General features: G+C 51.9%; 3 protein-coding genes across 3 annotated transcripts; 2 read left to right on the top strand and 1 right to left on the bottom strand.

Annotated features, from left to right (window-relative positions):
- Positions 1-268: 268 nt before the first annotated feature.
- EAH_00000260 (golgi SNARE protein, putative) lies at positions 269-1,129 on the bottom strand (the record flags this gene model as incomplete). Its single annotated transcript, XM_013397887.1, has 1 exon — positions 269-1,129. One exon carries the CDS (start codon positions 1,127-1,129, stop codon positions 269-271), a length of 861 nt encoding a protein of 286 aa, XP_013253341.1.
- A 4,110-nt stretch (positions 1,130-5,239) lies between these two features.
- Positions 5,240-7,303, top strand: EAH_00000270 (hypothetical protein, conserved; the record flags this gene model as incomplete). Its single annotated transcript, XM_013397888.1, has 4 exons — positions 5,240-5,482; positions 5,590-5,674; positions 6,103-6,785; positions 7,166-7,303. 4 exons carry the CDS (start codon positions 5,240-5,242, stop codon positions 7,301-7,303), a joined length of 1,149 nt encoding a protein of 382 aa, XP_013253342.1.
- Positions 7,304-10,795: 3,492 nt separating this feature from the next.
- Positions 10,796-13,787, top strand: EAH_00000280 (hypothetical protein, conserved; the record flags this gene model as incomplete). The annotated part of the gene is made up of 8 exons (XM_013397889.1): positions 10,796-10,974; positions 11,302-11,312; positions 11,622-11,781; positions 11,906-12,013; positions 12,205-12,340; positions 12,537-12,568; positions 13,125-13,238; positions 13,394-13,787. The coding sequence occupies 8 exons, from the start codon at positions 10,796-10,798 to the stop codon at positions 13,785-13,787; spliced, it is 1,134 nt and encodes a 377-aa protein (XP_013253343.1).
- Positions 13,788-13,882: the final 95 nt, after the last annotated feature.

A 13,882-nucleotide genomic window follows, 5' to 3' on the forward strand; every position in this document is an offset into this window, starting at 1 on the left:
TTTTCAGGGAGTTTTCGGAAGAGCTTCTACACTCGCTAGGGTGCCGTGCATACCTGTGGAGGCGCCGCGGTACGTCTAGAGCACGCCTCAGCGCCTTACGCTAAAATAAATCGAAGATGCCCGGAGCCGCCAGGCAAATGATGCACTTGTACATAGGAAGTTCGTCTAAGGGTTGCACATGCATAAATGCAAGTTTCCAGTTGCTTGCTGAGCTGTACAGCCACAGAACAAAAGAAGAGTGAGGTGACCCCTAATAAGCGTGAGTAAATTAACTAAAAGTAGCCTCATTCTCCGCTTCAGCCATGCTGGCAGAGCCGAATATGCTGCCATGGTGGACTAGTCTGTACACTACGAAAAAAAAGACGAGGGTTAGAACCATTCCACCATACACTAGCCATTTGTCTCCTTGCTGCCTTCGCCCAACTGCTCCCAGTAAGGTGGAAGCAACGCCCGCACTACTGGCCATATCAAGCACCTTTCGCCGCGCGCTTTTGAGTGAAGCGTTCTGAGAGACGAGCTGCCCAACAACCCCCCAACCTTGAGATAACACCGAGTCCAGCACTGTGCGAGATTCCTGTAGGCGGTCCCTTTCCCTAGCGTACATAAGCTCGGCGTTGCGCACGTCCCCCCACCTCTTACTGCTGTCAGCATCACCAAGTAGTGCTTTCCGGTCGCGCATCGCCTCCTGGACCCGCTGTTGTTCCAGGTTCATGCGGCCCTCTGCTTCTCTCCTGAAGCTCTCAGCATCTGCCACCATGTCTTGAATCCGTCTCTCCCACATTGAGTACATATTTCGTGACAGTCCACCGGACTTGGAAGACGCGAGCGCATCTTGCAGACGGAGGACAAGCATGCAAAACTGGCGCGTGAGGGCTGAGAACCGCTGCAGCTTGGCCACGCTACAGCTCCCAATCACTCGCCCATCCCAGGCACCAAAAGGTCCTCCTGCGCCCTTTGCTGCGTTTTCCCGGCCTGATGGTGCACCATATGATCGGCATCCTTGGTGTACCGGTGCCTGAAGAGTTAGCGGGGACGATATTGTCCGGAGAAGGGAATCCAGTTCCTTCCTAAGCGACACGCACTGTGGGTACAGTTCCGACAGTGTATCCTTCGACGGCGTATCCTCCATTGTGCTCAAGCCGACGGCGTCGCTGGCGACCTCCGGGGGGATCGGGCCAGCCAGTGGGCAGGAAGTTTCAGTTTAGCGGCGCACCACCGTGGGCATTGCAGAGAATGCCAGATCCCCGACGCAAAAGATATTACAAACGGCGCGCGTGTTGGGCGCATGCATGTAAGCGGCAGAAGGTCCTCTAGCTGGTCGCCCTGCCAGTGCTAACGCCCACCGCTGTCAAGCCACGCCAAGCGAGGCCAGTCAAAAGCCTACGGAGATGGATAGCCGAGTCCGTACTGGAAGACTGCGTGTGTATTGCCTAGGATGAGCTTGTTCTAAGAGGGAGCACATCTTTTCTCGGAAAAGGCTTTGGTTGCTTTGTTTATGCAGGCCCCCCTGACTGAACGGTTCTACAATGGAAGAGATGCCGCAGGTCTGGCGTGTGCTGCACACACCACAGGCCTACCATATAAGTATACGAAATATATTTCGTTAATTTTAGAGCGTGGACACGCACGGTTTCACCACAACTACCGACGCAGCACGAGGCGTGCGGGCCGTGCAATGCCCAGTTCCAACGCGAACTGGAACGGAACAAGAAGAATTTACACTTTTGGAGGGAGAGAATTTGAGTACTAAAGAGCAATAAGCATTCCAAATAAACAAACTCTCCTCTGAGCTAAGCTGCTATCGTGGATCAGGACGTTCGCAGTCGGGGCTGGCGGCTGCATGAGAAACACGCGCCAAGAATTGACGCGCGTTGCCAATGAATTAGTGCAGTTTGCTTATGGGAGCTAAATTTACTATGATAACTAATGAGTACGCCTTAGTCAGCGCAAAAACATCCACTGGCTGCCCGAAGGCGGAGGCGTTGCTCCCATCCACAGCAGGAATTGTAGAGGGACCGGTCCGAAGTTAGTACTTATATTTCTGCTTGTGTACAGGCTGGCTACTAAGGCCCAAGTAAGTGTTTGAAGTTAGTGTTCAACAATTGTCAATAATGTGGGGGCATCTGTGGAAGCGGTGCTCGGGAATTGCAGCAGGGCGAGCAGCGGCACATAGCAGGCTTCCTCCTCTGCGCACTAGGCTGAGGAGCTCCTGCCTTTGTTCCCAGGGTGCCTGGAGAGTGGAGGCGATGTTAGTTGTCATGCTTCGCCTGAACGGACCTGGTACATGACCACTGAGTTGAGCGCAGTAGGCAGGCTGCGCGTAAGCAGAGCGGAAGTTCTCTGCAGTGCTAGGGCGGACAGGAAGGACGGGGTTGGTGGTGCTTGCATGTGAAGGTGCCTTGCATCTTCAGCTGCGGCGAGGTGCATTGCAACTCATGGCAAGCAGCTTCCTGTTCGCCAGCAACAGGCTCTCGTCCCGTTGTGCCCAGGACGTCTGGGAACTGAAAGGGATGTCACCTGCTTTCTAGCTTGTCTTCCCTCAACTCTTTTGGCCCGAATGCAGCTCAAGACTGTTCTCAGATAAGATTGCGGAGTCTCATTACACCTGGGAGCACCGAATGGTTCATCGGGACAGGTGCGTACAACGAATCTCACCAGCACAGCAGGGCGGCCTGATGTACAGCAGTGACTAGTCCAGAAGATGCACTAAATCTACAAGGAGATGCTCTAGGTACTCTCCAGAAATCCTTTCAAAACCAGAGCCCTTTCTTCCCTTGCCCTTGGAGACTAACAGGGATCTGCCCTGCGGTGGGAGTAGGCCAACAGTCCGGAGCCTCTTCGCATTATTATCCAGGTCAGTATATGCATACCATCTAGCTGAATATGATAACAGCAAAGGCAATTCTTGAAGAATGCCTCCGCCTTTGGCAGGGGTTTAAATGTAACGTGCGCCGTAATGCGGGGATAGTGGTGTAGTTCTTTGCTGCCCTGGAAGTGTACTTCTGCCTACAAAATGCACCCGAAGACCTGCAGTTGTTAGAGGCATCTTCGTTATTGGGAGCAGAGGCACGGTAATAGTGCTTATACCTATGCAAGGGTACCACTTTCCAGGGGTATGGAAGGCTTATGAGTTGCGCGGCGGTGTTGGTTTTCTCCGCCCGTGGACATACGACGGAATAGGCTGTGGCAGAAACTAGAACAAGGAAAGCAATCGATAGAGTGCTACACGGAAAAGTACAGTTCCTGGTGAACAGATGCCCATTGCTCGACCCGAAACTTGTACATGAATGGTTCCTAGCAGGGCTGTCTCCCGGCGAGAGGCGATCGGTAACCGACTGGGTCGCAGGGGGGGGAATTAATTGGCGGAATTGTGGACACTGGCGAGCCAATGAAGTACTTCCGTATCAAAGAGAGAAGAAAAATCACGCCTTCACCGTATTTTCTGAGGAGGCTTGACTAGAAATAACCCATATATGGAGCCTATTGATAGGCTGGAAATGCCAACGTTGCCAAGGAAAAGAAAGAAGCGGTAACCAACAGCAACGGGGGAACTCAGCACCTAAGCAGCGGTGGGCAAGCACAAACCGGCTCACCTGCTCTTCTTGTAAGAAAGAAGAAGCCCGCACAATTCGGTATTGCAGACGCAGGAAAAAGGCGAAGGAACAGGAACAGAGGGACTTCGCGCAGCATCAGCACTACCGGGGAAGCAAACAAAGTCACCAGGGAAACGCAAACGCCGTGGCCCCCAAGCATCGTGCAGTACAGTGATGCGACCGAAAGATGTGACAGCGTCACCCGCAACTCTGCCTCAAGTTAATTTTAATATCTTATATTCATCAGATATAAGGGGGATCCCGTCACAGCTGGACTGTTCGCAGAGGCGGCGGCATTTTCAACGAAGCGCTTCCGCAGTAAACATTTCTTGCTGGATGCGCTGCAGAGATACTGAGCTCGTTCCGTTGTGACTAAGCGCCCAGCTTTTGCTGCCCTCCCCGCCGGAAGGCAGTTACTGACCAAGCTCCACTGCGCAGCAGAGGAGAGGGCGTTGAATACCTCTATAGAAGACCTCTAATAATTCATCTTTTCACCCACAACGCCAACACGACAAATCAGTGCCATACACTACGCCGCCCTGTAGTGGTGAGCGCGGTTGGCCGCCCAGCCCTGGCAGTCTAAACTAGGCAGTGTTGCCACGTGCAAAGAGAGTGAATTCTACACTTGCAGGCTGTCGCAACCTGCAACGGCGCCATAAGACTGAAGAGTTCCAAAAAAGCATGACTCCCCCGCCAGTCTCCAGGCACCCTGGGAACAAGGCCACAAGCTCCTGATGCTAGTTCGGAGAGGAGCTGCCCTGCCACTAGTTGCAGCACACCTTCCTGCAACTCTTGCAGGGCAGCCCCACATGCGAGCACTTACCCGCCCCGTTTTGGCCGATGCTCCCCCACTGCTGACAATTGTTAAACACGAAATTGGTCCGCAATAGTCTGCCTGTGCGAAAGTAGAAGTACACCTACCAATTTCAGACAGACATGCTACGATGCACTTACCGACAGTGCTTGCTACAAATCTAAAGACAGGAATAACACAAGGCAGGGAAGGTAGGATGGTTCTAAAGCATGGGGGGAATTGGAATGAAACGAGAAAAGGCTGCAACTTGGAGGGTTTCTAAGATATCTGAAGTCGTAGCAGATAGATTTACCAACAAGACACTGGTGGCAGTGTTTGGGGCTGAACGAGCCAGTGTGACCCTGGCTCAACGCGTTCCGAGGAGATATTCGGCAACGTAATTTTCTCAGGAAGTATTTTTTTGGTGATTTTAGGAACTTAATGTGATTTGCAGTTAGGCGGAGTCCTTATGGGCCGTGTCGAGCAGCTGTATGTGTTACGAGACCTATGTGCGGCAACAGCTAGTACTTTGGCTTTTCTCTGTTCCAGATAAATCCTGCGACAACGTTCCCTAAACTTTGCCTTTGTTCACTTGAGCATCATGAACGATCACTTTCACCACCCGAGGAGGAGGGGCTCTTGTTTGACCATGCTCTTGGAATCCTTTTAGGGGGGCCTACCAGCAGTGGCCGTTGACCTGTGCCGTGCAGTTGACGGCAGCGAACCAACGTAAGCTGCACTGGCTTCTCCCCTCCTCCACTGGAACTTCGGACTGCACAACAAGCAGAACGCGAAGATAGCAGTAGCAACTCACTACTCCCTTGCAAGAGCATCACCGGCCATCGACAGGAACATGACACAGGCGGGCATGGATTGGCATGGCGTTTACAAAGATATGCTGTTTGGAAGAGGAACAATCAATCCCCCTTGCACCCACCTCAAAGCTGAGGATGCGAAAACTGTCTTGCCAGACGGGCAGGCGAACGACGCGGGGCTGCGGCGGAGCACAAAAACCACCACTGATGGGGTTGAAGGGGATCAAATGCCGAGTAATCCTGCTTCCCTCGTGCAGGACTTTCTGAGCGGCTCACCAAGGGTATGTTATCTGCACGTCTGATACTTGAATTTCCTGGAACAGGCAAAGCCCCACATAACACGCAGCTGGGTTGATATTCTTGTGTTCCCTACTTTACTGCTGTTCAGGTGCGGAAGCGCGGCTGCAGGAACATATCGTGCATTTTTCGAGCACTGGGCAGCGCCGTTGACGAGTTTCTCCTTTTCCTTCAAGGTGAGAGTCGCTGGCCAGCGTTCCTCTGGCCTGGTATAATCTTTTGAAGCCTACAAACTGCGAACTGTACTATGCCTTTTCGACGCTGCAGTTCTCGTTTTTTTCTGCAGATCTGGAGAGCGTGAGTGCTTTTCGGGCTGCGTGGTGAGGGCAGTAGGCTGTTGGCTGTTACTTGCTTTGTCTGTTTCACTTATCATTAATTGCAACTATCGTCTTAGTGCTTAGCTGTACTGCGGGTACTACCCTTTGCGTGAGTATTATTTCGCTTGTACAAGGTGTATCATATATTTTACAGTAGAAGGTGCGATGAACCGTAGTGCGAGTTGTGGCCGTCGTGTGGAGCTGCCCACCGGGAAGAACAGCCGTAGAGTTATGCGGATGGCGATTCTTCAATAAGGTTTTGAAATAGTGCATGATTTTGTCTGCAGAGTTTGAGGAGGGTGAAGATGACGAGGACGTGCTGGCGACTCTTTGTAACGAGCTGAGGAAGTTCTTTGATGGTCGTGGCAAGTTCACACACGGCCGCGATGAGTGCCCTTATATCTGGGCAGGAGGTCTGAGCATCATTTCAAGCCTGTTGCTTCGAATCATGCTCCATAGAGACAAGGAACTGCAGACGGCGGCACTCCAGGCCTTTTCAGCCCTCGTTTCAACCTGTGATCATGTTGAGCTTCTCGGAAACAAAGTGGTGTTTCAGGTTTTAGAGCTCTGCGAAGACAAACAAAGCGCACCCCGCCAGGCGGCTGCAGCACTGATACCCGCCCTGCTCCACTGCACGCGCCGCTGCTCGGCAGACCTCCTGTCGAAGCAGCGAGTGCCAGGGACGCCAGAGGACTCGCGCGCTCTTAAAGCATTGCTGGAGCTGAAACGAACGCTGTTCGCTTCCTATGTTGCGCTTTGCGGGGATAAGAGCTGCTCGGTGCAGCTGGCAGCTGGTCAGCAGCTGCCGCTCTTTGTGGATTATGTTGCAGCGGAAACGGAAGTGTTGCAACAGGGATTGTCAACACAGCATGTTGCTGATGACGTGACCGACGGAAGCTCAGACGGAGCAGTCGGAGAACTGATGGTTGCCGTTTACACGGCAACTCAGAAATTTACTCTTTCTCTTCACGTGAGTTTTTGAATAGCATTTGGGCCGGTGAGTGAGTTGCAGCTGAGCAGCGCAAATTCATTACCATTTTTTCTTCACATCTTCCTCTTGTCACCTCCTCCACTCTGGTGCACTTATATGACAATGAATCACTGTGTACGGGGCATGCTACTGATATTCTGTGCACAGGAAAGCTGCAGGATGCAGGGAGTCGCAGCAATTGCTGCAATGGCTCGGAGGAATGCAGCAGCATTCAGGGCAGTAGGCAACAACTTCTTTCCATTGCTTTGCAGTGAGGCAATTACATAGTTCTCCCCTGCGCTGCAGAAGGGTAGAAGCTTCACCGCTTAGCTCATTCTGCACCCAACACACATTTTCCCTGTGCTGTGCGGGGATTGCAGGTGATTCCTCTTGGCGGGTGCGCGCAACCGTGTGCCTGGCACTGGAAGACCTGGCTCTTCTTTCCTGCAACGCAACACATCTTTCAGCTGGTGAAGTCACTGGAGTTAGCGAAGAGGATGGAAAAGTTGCCAGCATGACAGCTTCTCTATTTAAATTCCTTACCGATCGATCTGTGAGTTCGTGTGAATGATCGGGACAAGCTCCCCTCAGCTGCCAGAAGAACAAAATGCCCTAGGACCGTGCTGCTCGTGGTTGTAAGGCGCACTCTGCGCGCTAGTTGACGGTATGACACATCGACTGGCGCACCCCATTGCGTGTGTATTGCAGCCAATGGTCAAGCTGGCAGCCTTGCATGTTCTTCCACGACTGGCGCAAGTAATTGCATCCTTCAGCTTATCGCTCGAAGTTCACCTCTTAATCTTCCGGCCTTGTCTTGAGTTGTATCTAACTTGCATCTTGCATTGGAGTTGTTGAATGCGTCAAGCGGTTTAAGCAGAGCCTCCGTTTGCAAGGGAGCTTTCACAAGATGGCTTTGTGCTGCTTACCGCTCTGTTCAGTACCTGGGAAGTACTGCCTTCGTGGGCGATCCTTGGATGCTGGAGCTACATCACATAGCTGAAGCTAGCCGTGAAAGTCAAGGCTGTCGACTCCCAGGTGCTATCCTGCCCGTTCCTTTTATTCGTGGCAGATGCGGATTGTTATGCTCCTTCTGTTCACTGGAAGGACCTTTTAACGTCTAACCTGTGAATGATGGCTGCACGTCATGGTTGGCAGGCTTCTCGCGTTTCCGCAGGCGCATGCTTGGATGCAGTGATTGGCCTCCTCCCGCTTTCTACCGGTCTGCAGAGGCGTGCTTTCCTAGAGCTAGCGATGGACCTGGTTCAGTATGTCTTGCCAGATATTTACATGGGAAAAGGAGTTGGGCGAATGCATTTGGAATACTGGAATGCTGCTTCACTTCTTCTGTGGTAGAGCCGTCAGTACTTCCAAACGTGCCATCTTCTGCAGGCGAGGCAACTGGAAACTGAAAATTTCATTTCTAGGATCTTTGGATTCCCTCTCTTCTCAGGACATTGCACTTGTCGTGAGTGTGAACTGCCGTATATGTTCAGCCTTGGCCTCAGCCCTAATATCGGATCTCCCATCAGGCATACTATATCACCCTTTGAGACAGATGGCTTGCGCCTGGTTGCTTGCAGTCTTCCCTGATATCAAGCGGCGAATTTGCGACTGATGAGGACGGAGAAGTTTGTTGGCGGGTTCAAGCGGCTCTAGCTCAGCAGCTGCCTCTGCTCCTTCGAACTGTGGTAGGCGTCTCATACGGAACAGCAGTTTAGCCACGCCTGATTGATAGGAACTAGGCATGCGCATGATGTTGCTTTGTCCTGCGCTGTATTTGTGTTCATGTGGCTCCGTATTAAGAAACACGCAGACGAGCTTTGGTGGGAACTCTTAACAGTTATGCTCCTGTCTCCAAGTAAGGACGGCACTTATCGCCTAGCCAGATGGGCGCAGAACTCGTAGTGTTGGCTGTTTGCCACTCTCGAAACCTAAACAATCCTGTGAATCCTGTGATGTTCAACTTTCCCCTTGCAGAAAGTCTCTTATAGGCTATATTATGAAGTTGTTCACTTCGCATTGTCCAGTGTTGACGCAGTCATTTTTGTGGTGTCTGCAGCATGGGCTGTCAGGCAGGAGGCCGGGTTTGCTATTCGGTCTATAGCGGAGGTATGTCGCTTGCGAGTGGCAGCCGCTACGCAGTGAGTGGGGGAGGGTCGATCAACCAGTGCGACATGCGGGGTGAACGAAGCATACACCCTCTTCACATGTGCATACAAGCCGCCTGCGGTATCCTGTTCGATAGGATGAATACCACCAACATCATGCAATGCCGAGGGCGGACTCTGTTTTCGAGCAACGCCTTGTACAAGCTCTACAGCAGGCGTTTTCTTGCAAAAATGCCTTCATACGTCAAGATGTAGCATTCTATATACATGTAGGTTCACTAGGCGCTAAAGGCGCGTTTAGCTTGCCTCGCATGCCAGTGGGCACAAGCCGTACCGACGTTTCGATGTGCTTATCATCCACAGTAAGACTCCGCTTTCCTTTTTGCAGCAAATATGGGACTACCTTCCAATCGACAGGGTTCGAATCGTAGTTCTGCCGTTACTGCAGAGCTTGCTGAACGACCCGGCGCCATGTTGTAGGTATGTGGTGACACATAGTGGCTGAATACCCGCTGAAAATGCATCCACACTGGTCGAGCAGTGATACGTATTTGGCTGATCCAGCTTGTGCAATTAAGTCCACACTTCGTGCGTCGGGAGCGTGTCCTCTTACGGGGGTGGTTTGACGCAGACTGGGCCTCGTCAAGCTTTTGGGCAGGCTAGTTCAAAAGGAAAGGAACAGTCAATCAGACTTGGTGGTGAGCTGTTTCCCCATTTCATCACCTCATAGATTCCCATGGTTCCCTCGTATGATAGTGGTAAAAGGACAACCCGAGCTTCGGTTGTGCAACTCTTGTTCTTACTTTCAGAATGACCTGAAGCAAATGATGGAGACCTTGCTGCGTGATCAGTCAGCTGGGGTACGAGAGGAAGCACTAGAACTTCAAGATTATCTAGAGCTTCGTTTCACACCTACTGTGAACTAGAACGCGACATCTACAGCGGTGGATTCCCAGGGACCAGGGCAACTTCTTGTAGGGCTCTTAGCAACTGATTCAGTTAGATGTACACACCTTAACTCGGCAGCACGCGTTGCAGCTGCGGAGTGCAGTGTTGCTGGATGCCTGAAATTACTTGTTCTGGAATGTTCAGCACTGCACTAACAAGGAAACTACCCTTTTTTGCTGCTAGGCTCTCCTAGGAAAAGCCCGGTATTGAAGCATGTGTCGAGCACGATCACGTGACCTAGTAAAGCAGCTGCTCATGCATAGCTAATGATGCAAAGTAAGCTTGTGGTTGAGCATACCAAGCAGCTCCACTGCCTTGCTCTACGAACCAAACAGTTGGGTGATTCCTGCCTGCTTGCCATGTAGCGGAGATAACGTGCCTGATGCATTTCCGCATGAACCGTTTCCAAGCCTACGGGTCAGCATAATAGGTGGGATATGGGTGATGTTGGATGTGGATGCCGCTGCGCGGCAAAGGCTGCAACGCAGCATTCCCTGCAAGTTGTAGACGTTCCTTCCGTCGTTCATTGCAACCTACCAAGGTACTACGAGGGCAAATAGTACCGAGGGAACTGCACCTGCGACCCAAAAACCCAGCACCCTGTCCGCACCGTGCGTGAATACTCAGTGAATACTCGGCCCGCGAAAGATGACACTCTAATCAGTCCACTGTGGGTCTTCACTTCCGGGTAGCCAGCAAAGAATGCAGCCCTCGCTGGTCCCCTGCTAATATCGTAGTCGCAGTCTTGCTACGCGCCTTCTCACCACCATTGTACCGTGGATATCTGCAGTTGTTCCGTGTATTTTTACTTGGTTGGATGCTGAGGCGGAGTGTTTACTGACTACCTACAGCACTTGTTTATGCATTGGTTATGCTTGCGCGTGGGTTTGCAGTAGGTGTTGCAGCAATGAGTGCTGCTGAGTGCTGCAACTCACGCCTGGCCATCCGCTAAAGATGCCCCTGTGCAGTTGTGCCGAGTACGCCTTAGTCGTAGGTCAGCTGCTATTGCGGAATTGTTTCATGCCCTTATATACTGCAGCTCTCGCTGATCCCCTGCTAAAGTCGCTGTCGCAGTCTCGCTACACCAGGCCTTTGCGCCGCTGTGCCCACCAGGCTGGGACATTGCCCAGCGGGTCAACTGGCTGTTTAGCACTAACGCCCACGACCCTCCTCAGGGGAGATTCAATACTCGAGTTGTGCATAGAGTGCACATGAATGGAAAGTAAAGTAAGTTTTTCATATTTCTTCCGTTGTATACTCCACGCCGAAGGAGAGCGTGATGGCCTGCAGTTCCCGAACTACTTGAACGCGCCGGCGCGGCGCGCGCGTCTAGCCCGGGCAATTCGTTGTTCAAAACTTTATGGAAATCACTAATGAAATGTAACTATTTATATAATTCATGTGCCCAAATCAAAAGGATTACGCATCTTATTTCCTACGCTGCTCTTGCATGCGAGCAGGGCGCGGGGCTGTGAGAAGTCCTGCGACGGGGTAAAGGCCAAGGTTTAGGGCGTTGGTTTCTCTGTGTGTTTTCGGCAAAAAAGGGAAATGTTATGGCTCAGTGATTCTTCCTGGACTTACTGACTAGAAAATAACAGAAAGAGCCTGTTTCACTTCGATTGCAGCTGCTGTAGCGGCAAGACCTTAGCCTCGGGGATGCCTCCTCGGATCCTCACGGTTGTTCTGTCTTAGTCCCAGGTCGACGGGCATTTGTATTGCTTATCTTTTTTGCAATCTTGCAGCGCCTATAGTTTTTGAGAATTTGCTTTCGCTGCTTTAGGCGTTCTCTCCCCCGTGACACTGTGCGGAAGGGGGAGCGGCGTTGCCACTTTGATTTCTGATGCAATTCTCCACCAAAGCGCCGCCCCAAGGGCGCGGGTTGTCTGTCTCTGTGTCGCGGAGCAGAGCGAGTTCCTTGACCCCTGCGGACTCCCCTACACGTAAATCTGAGGACAAAGCCTTCGCAATGGTGGACAGGGTTTCGCCTACGCGGGCGGGGGAATTGTGGTTGGTGGAAAATGCGAAGACTGCAAGAACTATGCGGAAGTTTCCGTATATGCTCAGAGGCGTTGCCCCAGGAACAACACCCAGCGACGTACGCAACTTCTTGTCCAAGATTGGCCAGGTCAAGGAAATGTATTTGCCTGTTCATCATTTGGAACGCACTCCACGGTAACACTTGTCTTCATTTTCCGCCTTTTAAGATAATTTCTGCCCCACAGGCTGACTGCACAACTCAGGGCGGCCCATGAACGCAAGGGAGGCAAGGGCCAGCGGGAGGGGAGGGAGGGGGGCCTGGATGCAGGGGTGAGATGTCGGGCAGCTTATGCTGTGCATTGCTTCTCGTGTGCTTGTTTCTTTAGATCGTATTGTTTCTTCGACTATGAAAGAGAATCAGACGGGGAGAGGGCGATGAAGGAACTGAATAACCAAATGTTGATGGGTTTCCGAGTGACAGTTCAAATGGCGAACAGCGACCCTAAGACCCCAGAACAAATGGTAAGTATTTTGAATTTTCAAGACTCTCTCTACATTTACTATATGCAGTTGAGTGCTTCAAATTCGCTAATCCATTGTTTGTGAGTTTGCGCGGACTGTACGACAGCCGTTGTTTCCTGGCTTCAGGTGTTGGAATGTAATTATATTAGTATCATAAAATACATGTGGGTTCTCTCCTGTTTTTTTTGTGTTGCAGCGCACTATTTACGAGAGAAAAGATGAGGAATAGTGAGTAGCAGAAATTCTTAGTGCTAGCCGAAACCTCGTTGAATTCGCACAGCACACATTTCGGCAATGCAGCGAACAACAGTCAGTATGGCTGCAAACGAAACTCCATACAGGCAAGCAGGCAGACATATCTACAGACAGACACTGACAGGGATAGAAGTAAAGCAAAAACCAAACTGAAGCAAACAAGAAGTGCTGCAGACCCAGGCGCAAGCCATGCAGTGGTGCAATGCTAATTAGAACTTCGAAAGCTCATTACTTTATTCAGAAAAATGGAAAAACGGAGAAATTACACCGAAGTTACGTGAGTTTAGAATATAAAGCTTCGTGAGCTACCATTCCAATTCAAACGAACCCAACAGAAACCTGAAGAAGTACAGTAAGGAAAACATCCACAAGGGGAACCTTGGTGGCCAGTGCGCATCTCCGTGCGCAAGGGGAGAAAATACGTACAGTGAAACTTGGCTGGCGTCTGTGCATGGGGATGGCTTGCGACAGCTGCAGCGGCAGTCAGCCCAGCAAGCATGTTTTCTCGGTTAACGTTTGTGCTCTAGAGCCCAGCTTGGACATCTCGCTGTGACAGTGCAGCGAAGCGGTGCATGCGCGAGCTGTCGCGGGCAGGGAGCGTGCTTGTGGCGCGCTATTATGCTGTAGCAGCATTCAGGACGGAGTGTGTGTGTGTGTGTGTGTGTGTGTGTGTGTGTGTATGTATGTATGTATGTATGTGCATGTGTATGTGTGTCGGTCGAACCCACCTCGAGCGTGTCTGTGACGAACCCAGCTTTGAGAGCTGTTCCGCTGTTTGCATTTCGGTGTTGCGCCTAGATGCGTTTCCGTTGTCCTTTTTATTGCAGCGAACGCAAACGCTTGTATGACCGAAGCCCCGAGCTTAGAAGAAGGTCGCGTTCAACGCCTTCCGTGTTGCGGCGGCGATTTAGAAGCCGAGACAGAGGCAGGAGCCCTGATGACAGGTATTACAGGGGCCGCAGGCGACGCTACAGCTACAGCAGTAGCAGGAGCAGAACCCGCAGCCGTAGCAGGAGCCTCAAGAGAAGAAGGAGGTCCAGCGGCGGCGGCAGGCGTCGCAGGAGCGAGCACCGCAGCAGGCACAGGAGCAGGAGGGGCCGTAGCAGCAGCCGAAGCATCAGCAGCAGCCGCAGCAGCAGCACTGTCAGCCGCCACCACGACAGCACAAGGCGGCGCAGGCATTCCCGTGTGAAGCGTTCACACCGAGACCGTAGCAGCAGCCCCACGCCAGACAAACGGAGAGGCAGAGAGGCAAAGCATTCAAGATTAAGCAAGAAGAGGCGACAT

Source organism: Eimeria acervulina, genomic scaffold (genome assembly GCF_000499425.1).
Source record: "Eimeria acervulina Houghton genomic scaffold, Eah_scaff1, whole genome shotgun sequence".
NCBI classification, from domain to species: Eukaryota; Apicomplexa; class Conoidasida; order Eucoccidiorida; family Eimeriidae; genus Eimeria; species Eimeria acervulina.